General features: G+C 45.7%; 1 protein-coding gene across 1 annotated transcript; it reads left to right on the forward strand.

Moving 5' to 3' along the window:
* Window positions 1-3,327: 3,327 nt before the first annotated feature.
* LOC131299915 (uncharacterized) lies at window positions 3,328-4,212 on the forward strand. The gene is made up of 2 exons (XM_058325487.1): window positions 3,328-3,729; window positions 3,808-4,212. Exons 1-2 carry the CDS (start codon window positions 3,328-3,330, stop codon window positions 4,135-4,137), a joined length of 732 nt encoding a protein of 243 aa, XP_058181470.1. The 3' UTR covers window positions 4,138-4,212.
* The last annotated feature ends 8,001 nt before the right edge of the window (window positions 4,213-12,213 follow it).

Raw genomic sequence — 12,213 nt, forward strand, 5'->3', positions numbered from 1 at the left:
GAAAAACTAAATAATGTAAACACTTATTTCTATAATTGCAAGATTCCTAACAAAATAAATAAAAACAAAAATAAGAAACTTTATATTCTTTTTTTTAAATAATATATAATATATTCATTTTGCATCATTTGGTAACCGTTTTGGCGCGAGCTGGCACACCCCATGTGCGCTCATCATCATCCTTTAGTGTAACCGCTTTGATCACGTGAGGTAGCACGTGATTCCATGGGTAGCCGAACCTCAAATATGGCCGAGCCCCAGATCCGTCCGAGTCCGGAACTGGCCGAGACTGATGTGCGATCCGCGTGGCGAACACGCGGACGAATTCTTGACCAATGGTGGCCGAGCCTGAACGATCCTTGCCTCCTGGGCTCGGATCAAGAATCTTGCCAATGACGATTCTCGGCCATGGTCCAAACATGGTTACGGCGGCCAGTCATGGACAGTTGAGTTCGGTCCCCTACAATAGCCCCTCAATCTTTGCCGTCGCCGAGTGCGTGGTGGAGATTGATGCTAAGCTTTGGCCGAAACCTGATGTTCGCTGATCGTGGTTGTGGGGTTTTGGCCGAGCTTCATCCCTCTCAACAACCGTCACAGATAGGCCTCTACAAAGTGGTGCCAGGTGTCACCCCGTGGTTGGGCACAGCCGACGGTAGGGCAGTTGGCACGCGTGAAGCTCTGCAGGGCCGTCCTATCATCGCCACGTGTCAAGCATTGGCTGGCTACTGGGTCGGTGGTGTAGAGATGGGCGGGAACTTCAAATTCCCAAACCCTAAGTCTATATAAAGGGTGAAGAGGGGAGAGAGAGAGGTTACGAATTCTATCTCTCTCTAAAACTCCATAGCTAGAGCTCCATTTCACGCCTTTTCAACCTCCAGCTTCGATCCAGCTCCAGATCTCCCAAAAACTTCAGGTATACGTTCGATTCTGTAGGTGGATAAATTCAAGTAGTGCTTTGAACAGCACTGGAATGCAGCGGCTCCACGTGCCTCTTGAACGTAACCCTAATTCGTCAGAGAAACCCTTATCCTGCAAAACAGACAAGGAGTGAGCGCACCTTTGCCTCTCGTGGCAAAGGCCCTCCGATGCCTTTGTTAGTATTTCGTACTAATGATCAAACCCTAATTATCAGTAGGAAAGCAATAAGATTGCAGTGTATTGCGTACCTTTTACCTCTAGGCTTGCTCTGTTTATATAGACATTCGGATGCTTGGTGCCCAAGCATCCCTATTGCCATAGGATTCCCAACTCGTATAGGAAACCCAGGATATCAAGGATTCTCGTTTCCTTTATCAATTTATGGAAAAGAGTCCTTTCAGGATTCTTTTCCATTACTGACCGAACATCCCATTCTCATTGGGTATCTTTCTCTGACCCTATATTCTCGGGATCTTATTCCTTAACGGAATACCACTGTTTCTGGACTCTTCCGGAATGTTCCCTCTATTTCATCATCTGACAGGACCTCTTTCCTTGTTCGGCCGTCTCATAGCCGAACAAATGGTCTGGACCAGTTACTTCACATGTAACCGGTCCTAAGGAAACAATTTGGACCATATCCTTTCTAAGGAGCTCTCCTTCTGTTCGGCTTTTCTCTTGCCGAACAATGTATCTGAACAGTGGCATCACATGTCACTTTCCTTGTATCTGGTCCAATAACGTCTCATGTTATTGTACCAAGAATCGTACAACCTCTCTGGACCATTGACTTCTCATATCAGTGGTCCACAGTGCGTTGACCCTTTGTTGACCGTGCTCGGGCTCATTTTGCACCTGTTCGGGAATACCTCCCTACAATTGCTCCCCAGCTTTGCTCGTTTATATTTTACTCAGATGACGAGTAAAGCTTTTAACCGAACAAATTCACTTTGTTTCTGCACCCTATTTCACATATTGGTGCAATGTTTCATCACTTTGCTTAAGAAAAAATCATCTTTTCTTGTGGCCGTCACAGGCTTTTAGCCCTAACCTTTACACGCGTCGATCATCGTATTGCGTTCCATTAAATACGAGCTGACGTGTTTATGGGAAAACGGAACGCTCAAACGGCGTCTGGGATGACGTTTCACGTACGCCACCCACTTTTGGGGTATTTTTGGGTTTTCGTCCCATTTTTCAAAACACCCCAATCTTCCCCTTAGACTCCCTCTGCAGAAGAAAAGACTGTTCAAGCGTTCGCCCGCCATTGAAGCTCTGTTCATCGTCTCAAGACCTCTTCTTTTAAGGATTCCATCGACTATTCTCGTAAGTCATCATTTCTTCTTCTTACAACTCCATTTCTCTAGTGGATTGTTTTCAACCGCAGTTTAGGGTTTCATTGTCCCCATTGCTTTATACTTCATAGAATTTCCAAAATCCTATCTGGTAATGGGTAGATTCCGAAGGCACTGTAATACTCCTCAAGCCATGGCTAGTTTCAGATCTCGATATGGGATTCCTGACAACGTTGCTACTGTTTTGGCTCCTGAGGATGCCATTCGTGAAAGCTTCAATTTTGACACCCTTCATATTCCAGTAGTAGCCGTCGTTGAAGGTGGAGTTAGGTTTCCCCTAGCCCCTCTGCTCCGCCAAGTCTTAGCGTATTACAGGCTTTCGCCAATGCAGGTTTCTGCTAATTTCTTCAGGGTAGTTATGGGCATAAATACCTTAAACCAAATGTTAGGGACTTCGCTAGGCCTGTATGATATTCACCATCTATACAGTATTTCCAGAACTGGGGATGCCCTTACTTATTATCTAAAAAGTAGGGATTCTAGAAAAAAGCTAGTCCTTGAACTCCCTGACTCTGCTCGAGGGGATGACGACGACTTCCTGATTGTCACGGGCAACTTCGAACCCAGAGATGAGGACGGCCAAGTGATTGGTTTTCACGCTCCTCATGTATTCGGGAGCCCACGTTAGTGCTTTCCCCTAATTTCAAATTCTTGTCCTTTTTCATAGGAAAAGCTTTTTCATGCTTTCTAATTATTTATGCTTTGCTCGGCTGCAGCTTCAAACATTAACCGGGGTTATAATATCATAACCCCTCAAGTGCACGTAGCTGATATCAAGCGAGCACTTGCTTTCAACGGCGAAGGGACTTACCTTGCTGGCCGAGCAAGAGCGGCTCAGGTTCTGCTGAGTTACAAAGCGTCATACGGGGGGTTTATTGATCGGCGTACCCGAGCAGCGGACAACCTTGCAGCGGCTGGTCCTTCAAGACCTGTTCCCGAAGAAAGGCGTTCTCGGACACCCCCAATCTCCGATGAACCAATTCCCCTTGCCGAAGAAGCCTCCAGTCCCACATCAAGTTCTTCTTCCAGCGGTTACACGTCTTCACCTCCAACAATGAACCAGCCAATTGATTTAGGGAGTCTTCTCACCTTACCTGGTCGAGGCCGTGGCGCTGCTCGGGGCCAAGGTGGCCAAGGTCGTGGCCGCCGCATTCAGACTCAGACTGATGCTCCTCCTGGCTTTTCCCTAGAAGAAATCGAGGCCATCCACAGAGAGAAACGTCAACGGGTGGAACAGCCTCAAGAAAGACCCCCACCTTCCTCCTCGTCTCCTGCTCCAATATGGGCTCCCTCCTTCTCTCATGGGAACCGAGCTATCACTGCTCGGGACACTGTCGAGACCGAAGGGACTGCCCTTGCATTGTCCCAGGCCTTTTTGTTGCCTGGGGACATGCAAAAAGAAGTTGCAATGTCTCCAGACAATCTTCTCAGTTCCTTCATGTCCCACAACGCCAAGGTAAAATTCCTTTTTGTGATCATAGTGTACACAGAACTTAACAGTTATGTTTATCACAATTGTTTTGAATGTTTCCAGGTGATGCAAAAAATGGTGGCCATGGCTCAAAAACTTAGCCAATCAGAGCCCCAACGAGCAAAACTTGTCAGTGAAAACTCCAAGCTCCAACGTACCATCATCAGGCTTGAGAGAGAAAGGAACCAGGCCCAGGGGGTTGCAGATGGACTGAAGGGACAATTGAAGGGGACTGAGGACAGTCTTGCCCAGACTTTGAAGGAGCTCGAGACGTCCCAGAATGAAGCCAAGGCTGCCTTTGAAAAGGGATATAACGAAGGAATCAAAGTTGCCACAGAGAGCTACACAAACCAGATGCCTGGAATTCAGGATCAAGTTTGGGTGGCGTCTTGAAGGGCCTGCCTTGAAAAAGCAGAGATTCCTGAGTCATCTCCACTTTGGACCAACATTGAGCTTCCAAGCGCAGCAGCTGATGATCAGGAGGAGGATATTGCAGAGGAGATGATTGAGGAACAGGTGGTGAACGTGTCGGCTGAGCAACCTGTTCCTGAAGTGGAGCCTCAGATTGATATGACCAATCCTGGCCAGAAGGAAGCCAGTGGTGGTCCTATTGAAGATGAAAATCCCACAGAAGAGCTGGCTGCTCCAGTAGTTCCTACAATTACTCCTGCAGCTATCCAAGATCTCACAGAAGATGAATGAGCTCTGTCGCTCTGTACATCTGGTTTTTAAATTACTCCTGTCAAGATACCTTGTCCACATGTTTCTGACATGGATGTTTTAAGATGTTTAAGTATTTCGAACTTAATTCGTTTCACGTATTTAAAAGTTTCACGTACTTTTATGCATATATTCGTATGCTTCCAAGTTTGTGCATATTCTCGTAGAGTTTAAGTTTCACGTACTTTAAACTTTTAAGTTTCACGTACTTAAATGTTTGAAATTTACACAAGTATTTCGAACTTGTGTTTCAACTTACACAAGTATTTCGAACTTGTGTTTAAGTGTCACGTACTTAAAAGTTGATAAGCAGTGATTAATGTTTCACGTACTTAAACTTGAGTTTAAGTTGCACGTACTTAAACTTGTGTTTTTAAGTTTCACGTACTTAAATGTTTGAAATTTTTACACAAGTGTTTCGAACTTGTGTTCAAGTGTCACGTATTTTAAATGGATATCCTATACCCTGCTCCCCAATACGAATGAGGGAAACCAATTTCGTAGTTTCGTATTCAAAACAAATACCATGAGAACTGCAGTTTATACTAAGAAAGTAACGATCATTCATAAACTGTAAAACTCAAGAGGGCGCTACTCGTACCCCTTGTAGCTAAAAGAACAAAAATAGAACATAAGAGAGTTTTATTCGTAACTCTCACACAATCACGATGTGCAAAAATAAAAATTTATTCATATAAAAAACTTTCTCAGATTATGGACATTCCAAGGTCTTGGCACTGGGTTCCCGTCCAAGTCCGCCAATCGATAAGCCCCAATGCCCGCGATTTCTGTAACTCGATATGGGCCTTCCCAATTTGCCCCTAGCTTTCCCTCATTAGCCACTTTAGTATTGCCGAGCACTTTTCGTAGCACAAGGTCTCCAACACCAAACTCTCGTGGGTGTACATTCTTGTTATAACTTTTGATGAGCTGCTCTTGGTATGAGGCCAAGTGCACCAAGGCCCGTTCTCGTCGTTCCTCGGCAAAGTCTAACTCAATCTCCAAGGCTCTGTCATTTCCTCCACTTTCAACCAAAGTGGTCCTGTTGGTCGGCAGACCTATCTCTAATGGAATAACAGCCTCCGTTCCATATGCTAATGAATAGGGGGTCTCTCCCGTAGACCTCCTAGGCGTTGTTCGGTATGCCCATAGGACCAATGGCAATTCATCGGGCCATTTCCCCTTTGCTTTATCCAAACGTTTCTTAATCCCATCAAGGATTGTTTTATTCGAAGCCTCTGCTTGTCCGTTGCTTTGAGGGTAGGCTGGAGTCGAGTAATAATTTCTTATCCCATACTGGGCACAGAAAGTTTTGAATTTCTTCTGAAATTGCGACCCATTGTCTGTAATCAACGAATAGGGTACCCCAAAGCGAGTTATAATGCTTTTCCACACAAACCTTTCTATCATAGGTTCAGTAATCTTGGCCAACGGCTCAGCCTCAATCCATTTAGTGAAGTAATCTGTTGCAACTAATAGGAATTTTCGATTCCCAGTTGCTTTGTGTAGTGGACCCACTATGTCCATTCCCCATTGAGCAAACGGCCAGGGACTTGTCAGCGGCACCAGGTCCTCGGCTGGTGTTCGAATCATTGGTGAAAATTTCTGACACTTCTCACAAATTTTTACGTACACCTTAGCATCTTCTTGCATGTACGGCCACCAATACCCCTGGGTGATTGCTCGGTGGGCTATGGACCGATCACCAGCATGGCTTCCACAAGTCCCCTCGTGAATTTCGTGGAGGAACTTTTGCACCATCTCAGGATGCACACAAAGCAAGTAGGGTCCTGTAAAAGACTTCCTATATAGTTTTCCCTCTGGGGATAACCAGAACCGAGCATATTTGGTTCTGATTTTATGTGCCTCCTTTTTGTCCAAAGGGAGTACTTCATCTCGTAAAAACTCCACTATTGGGTCCATCCAACTTGGTCCTTGGTTCACGTCCAAGACCATCTCTACACTTCTGCCAATGCTCGGCTCAGCCAAATACTCTACGGCTATTTTTCTTTTAAACTCAGATGGCACAGCTGCGGCTAACCATGCCAATGAATCTGCATGAGCATTCTTCCCAGAACTTATCTGTTCAATATACACCCTTTCGAAGGTATCAAGTAGATCTCTGGTCACCTGTACATATGCCGCCATCTTCTCGCTCCGGGTTTCATATTGCCCGGACAGTTGATGGACCACGAGCTGTGAATCAGAATACACCCTAACTCGTTCAGCTTTTAGGGTTTTTGCACTTCTCAAACCAGCTAAGAGTGCCTCATACTCTGCCACATTATTTGATGCACTGAACCCTAGCCGAACAGATAATTCTAACATTGACCTTTCAGGGGGCAAAAGCACAACTCCAATTCCTGAACCGGTGTTGCAAGCTGATCCATCAACAAACAGCTTCCATTCCAGGGGATCTTGTTCGGCTAATGCCTGTTTCTTCGTTACAGGAGACTTTGCTTCACACTCCTTTCTCGTAGGAGGCAGAGGTGCAACCGCAGGTGAGAACTCTGCCACAAAATCCGCCAACACCTGGCCTTTGATTGCTGTGCGCGGCTGATAGTCGATTTCATATTGGCTCAACTCAACGGACCAAGTTGAGATCCTTCCCGAGAAATCTGCCTTTCGGAGCAGTGATTTTAATGGGAACTCGGTGTAGACCACAACTTTATGGCTCTGGAAATAATGTGGCAATTTTCTAGTCGCTGTCCTTAGTGCTAGGACCAATTTCTCGAGGGGCAAATACCTTGTTTCGGCATCTAACAAAGTTTTGCTCACATAATAAACTGGGATTTGCTCGGATCCCTTATCTCTTAAAAGTACTGCACTTACAGCATGCTCAGAAACAGCTAAGTATAAAATCAGAGACTCACCTGTTTCTGGAGTCGAAAGAAGGGGAGGAGAGGCCAAATACCCCTTCAGATCCTGAAAGGCTTGTTCACATTCTGCTCCCCACTCGAACCCTTCCCTTTTCTTCAATAACTGAAAGAAAGGTCTGCACTTGTCACTTGATCGGCTAATAAATCGATTAAGAGCCGCTGCCATCCCAGTTAAACGTTGGACTTCTTTCGTTGTCCGAGGACTTTCCAGATTCTGTAAGGCTTTTATCTGGTCGGGATTTGCCTCTATTCCCCTTTGAGTTACAAGATGGCCCAAAAACTTTCCAGAGCCGACTCCAAACGCACACTTCGAGGCGTTGAGTTTCAACTTGTATTTCCTCAAAATCTCGAAAGCTTCTCTCAAATCTGCAATATGGCCTTGCCCAGACTTGCTTTTCACCACCATGTCATCTATGTAAACCTCCATAGTTTTGCCGAGCAATTTTCTGAACATGATGGTTGCCAGTCTCTGATACGTTGCCCCTGCATTCTTCAATCCAAAAGGCATGACATTATAACAGTACAACCCTCGTGGTGTAATAAAAGACGTCTTCTCCTGATCCGGCCTAAACATTGCAATTTGATGGTATCCTCGATATGCATCGAGAAAACTCATCCGTCCATATCCCGCTGTTGCATCAACCAACTGGTCAATCCTTGGAAGAGGAAAACTGTCTTTAGGACACGCCTTGTTTAAATCTGTGAAGTCAACACATACGCGCCATTTTCCGTTCTTTTTCTTGACGACAACGGTATTTGATAGCCACTCTGGATAATAAACTTCCCTTATTGCCCTGGCTTCCAACAAGTGATCCACTTCTTCAATTACAGCGTCAACGTACTGTACGGCTGCCCTTCGTTTCTTTTGAATGACCGGTTTATGCTGTGGATCTATATTCAAATGATGGCAGATTACATCTGCATTCACCCCAGGCATCTCCTCTGGTGTCCAAGCAAATACATCGACATAAGTTTTCAAAAAACTAATCAGTTCGTTCTCTTCCTCTTCTGGCAATGATTCCCCAATTAGAAAGTACCTATCTGGATCAGTCTCTTTGATCAGTGTTTTCTTCAAACCCTCAACCACCCTTTCGGTGGGGTCTTTTCCAATATCCTCAATGGTCGGCAGATCCGGAATTTCCACAGTATTAACATGGTGGGCATTATGGACCTTTTTTATGATGGATACCAAACATTGTTGAGCTACCTTTTGGTTACCTTTAATGTGCTCAATCCCATTTGACCCTGGGAACTTCACTATCTGATGGAAAGTTGAAGAGACTGCCCTCATCTTGTGCAACCATGTTCTCCCTATAATCACGTTATAGGAAGATGGTACATCCACCACTAGGAAGTCGGTTCGTAGCACCACTGTCCCAGCCCGAATAGGCAGGGTTACCTTGCCTAAGGGCCAAACTGCTCCTGCTCCAAATCCGACCAATGGAGTCACTGATTGTACCAAATCTTGTTGTGTGAGTCCCAGTTTCTTAAATGCATCATAGTATAGCACTTCGGTGCAACTCCCTGAATCTACCAGGATTCTTTCCATATCATATTCCCCAACTCGTAGGGTTATGACCAAAGCATCATTATGCGGTACCTGGACTCCTCCCAGATCTTCATCAGTAAAAACTATGCCCTCGTTACTTGCCCTTTCGTTGCGCCCTCTTTTCTTTCCCAACTGCATTACATGTTGGTCATGTTTCACTTGTCTCTGAAGCAATCTCACCTCATTTCTCGTATAAGGTTCGGCTAATCCATGTATCATATGGATTACCCCTTTTGGAATCTGTTCGTAATCCAATTCCATTGCCTTGTCTTTATCCTTGGAATCCTCTTGGATAAACTCTTTAAGGTAACCTCGTGAGACCAAATCATCAAGATGTCATTTAAACATCTCACAGTCCTCTGTCATGTGACCCCAATCCTTATGGTAACTGCAGTGCTGATTCGTAGCACGTTTTGCATCTTTATTCCCACCAAGGGTTGGGGGCCATTTGAAGTATGGTTGATTCTTTATTCGATAAAGAATCCTGTAAATGGGCTTTTTCCAAACCGTGTTTATTGAAAAGAATGACTTGGGATCCGGAGCTTGTTTATCCTTGTACTGCTCTTTCTTCGCCTGCCCATAATCTTTCCTTTCACGATAAGTTTTGGGCTCTGGCTTGTCAACTTTCTTTATAGGCCCCTTCGCTTGCTCGGCGGCCAACTTTCCATCCTCTCGTAGGATGTCATCCTCGTTCCTGGCGTGCTGCTCAATCCTTTCCATTAGTTTTGCCAATGTCTGCACGGGACTCATGTTTAGAGATTTACGCAGTTCCCCCCGAACAGGTAAACCCGTTTTGAACGTGGCTATAGCGTACTCTTCACTACATCCTTCAATTTCGTTGAAGGTTTCCCAGTACTTCTTTGCATAAGTTCTGATCGGCTCGTCCTCTCCTTGTTTCATAAAAGAAAGACTCTCAAAGGTCTTGGGAGCTTTCCTGCTCGTCAAGAACCGTGCAGTGAATTCCTCGGCCAATTGCACCCATGTTCGGATGGAGCGCGAGCCCAGTTTGTGGAACCAGGACAGAGCAACCTTCCCCAAACTCGACGGGAACATTTTGCACATGATTGCATCATCCCCTTCATGCATAAACATCGCTTGCTGGTAATGCTGTATATGGGCCACGGGATCAGCGTCTGTCTCGTAGAGGATGAATGTCCCGTGCTTTACCCTGGTCGGCAATCTAGCCTCGTGTAACTTTCTTGCAAAAGGGGAGGATGCTATATTCTGCAGTGCTTTCCGTGCTGCTTCCCGTGCAGTCACGGCTTCATCCTCTGGTCCTTTCTTGGATCTAGTTCGTTCCCAATCGGAATCAGGCCTCTCGTACCTGTCCCTATGATGTTTTCTACTCCCTTCTTCTTCGGGGGTAGAACTCTGACCTCTGCTTCTCCTCTTTCTTGGAGATATCCTCCTTCGCTCGGGTGTTCGGATCCTGCTCCTCCCTTTTCGTGGAGAAGTTTTACGTCGCCTCGGGGTCAGACTTCTGCTTCTGCTCCTCCTTCCTCGTGAAGGAGCCTCTTGGTACTGTACCAAAGCGTATTCACTGCCTTTAGAATTTCTTCGAGATAGTCCAGAGTCCTCCGGATGTTCTCTGATTCTCTCTAATTCTCTGATCTCATGTTCTCGTTTTTTGATCAAACGAGCATACTCCTCGATTTCTTGTCTCTTCTTGTCAAGAACGTCTTCGCTACGGTATATACTCCTGGAGTGTGCAATCGATTCATCCCCTCGATGGGATTTAGTCCTTCTCGTGGACTTCGATGCCGTCTCTCCATCTCTATTTCTGGAGTTGCCATGGATAGTAAGGGGGTGGCCCTTACTCGTGGTCCTTCTGTGTCCTCCTTCGGGCTTTCTCGGAGCCCCGGGTGGAGACTTATCCCCTCCTCCAATTAGCACATCCTTCGGGTCGTGTGGCGTTGCTGGCTCTACTTCCACCATGGTCGTATTTCAAAGGGAACTCTTTCGTTTCCCACAGACGGCGCCAATTGTAGGTGGATAAATTCAAGTAGTGCTTTGAACAGCACTGGAATGCAGCGGCTCCACGTGCCTCTTGAACGTAACCCTAATTCGTCAGAGAAACCCTTATCCTGCAAAACAGACAAGGAGTGAGCGCACCTTTGCCTCTCGTGGCAAAGGCCCTCCGATGCCTTTGTTAGTATTTCGTACTAATGATCAAACCCTAATTATCAGTAGGAAAGCAATAAGATTGCAGTGTATTGCGTACCTTTTACCTCTAGGCTTGCTCTGTTTATATAGACATTCGGATGCTTGGTGCCCAAGCATCCCTATTGCCATAGGATTCCCAACTCGTATAGGAAACCCAGGATATCAAGGATTCTCGTTTCCTTTATCAATTTATGGAAAAGAGTCCTTTCAGGATTCTTTTCCATTACTGACCGAACATCCCATTCTCATTGGGTATCTTTCTCAGACCCTATATTCTCGGGATCTTATTCCTTAACGGAATACCACTATTTCTGGACTCTTCCGGAATGTTCCCTCTATTTCATCATCTGACAGGACCTCTTTCCTTGTTCGGCCGTCTCATAGCCGAACAAATGGTCTGGACCAGTTACTTCACATGTAACCGGTCCTAAGGAAACAATTTGGACCATATCCTTTCTAAGGAGCTCTCCTTCTGTTTGGCTTTTCTCTTGCCGAACAATGTATCTGAACAGTGGCATCACATGTCACTTTCCTTGTATCTGGTCCAATAACGTCTCATGTTATTGTACCGAGAATCGTACAACCTCTCTGGACCATTGACTTCTCATATCAGTGGTCCACAGTGCGTTGACCCTTTGTTGACCGTGCTCGGGCTCATTTTGCACCTGTTCGGGAATACCTCCCTACAGATTCCCATTTCTCTTCACCTTTCAGTAGTTTTCATGCACTTTCCCCTTTGTTTTTTGGGATTTTTTGTGCCATATGAATAGTGCTTTGCTGGGGATGAACCGTCTGTTCATCTTCAGCTTCATCCTGTTCTTTCGAGCCTCAGTTTCAAAGCTGGGGCTTGGCCGACAACGGTGTCTGCCGAGCCTGATGGCTTTGCTTAATTGCGTTTTCCCGAGCTTGAGTCTTGATGGGATATGGGGTGGGCCTAGTAGTTTAGCCGAAGGAAGTGAGATCCTTGCCATCTGGCCGACGACGAGGTTTTTCATTATTCTTTTTCTTTGTTTTGTTAGGTCTGGCTCACCCAATCATTGTCATCTCTTCCGACTCTGAAAGCTCGGGGAACGGTTCCGGTCACTTAGTCATCCGAGAATATTTGGATAGGCGCAGAAGCCGACGCCAAATCTCTTCTATTGCTTCAAACATATCGTC

The sequence above is a fragment of the Rhododendron vialii genome, chromosome 9a (genome assembly GCF_030253575.1).
Source record: "Rhododendron vialii isolate Sample 1 chromosome 9a, ASM3025357v1".
Taxonomy (NCBI): domain Eukaryota; kingdom Viridiplantae; phylum Streptophyta; class Magnoliopsida; order Ericales; family Ericaceae; genus Rhododendron; species Rhododendron vialii.

Excerpts from the sequence above, each read along its gene's own strand:
- LOC131299915 (XM_058325487.1), top strand. The coding sequence starts at position 3,328 with ATGAACCAGCCAATTGATTTAGGGAGTCTTCTCACCTTACCTGGTCGA. Across the intron at positions 3,730-3,807 it reads TCATGTCCCACAACGCCAAG|GTGATGCAAAAAATGGTGGC; the intron begins GTAAAATTCCTT and ends GAATGTTTCCAG.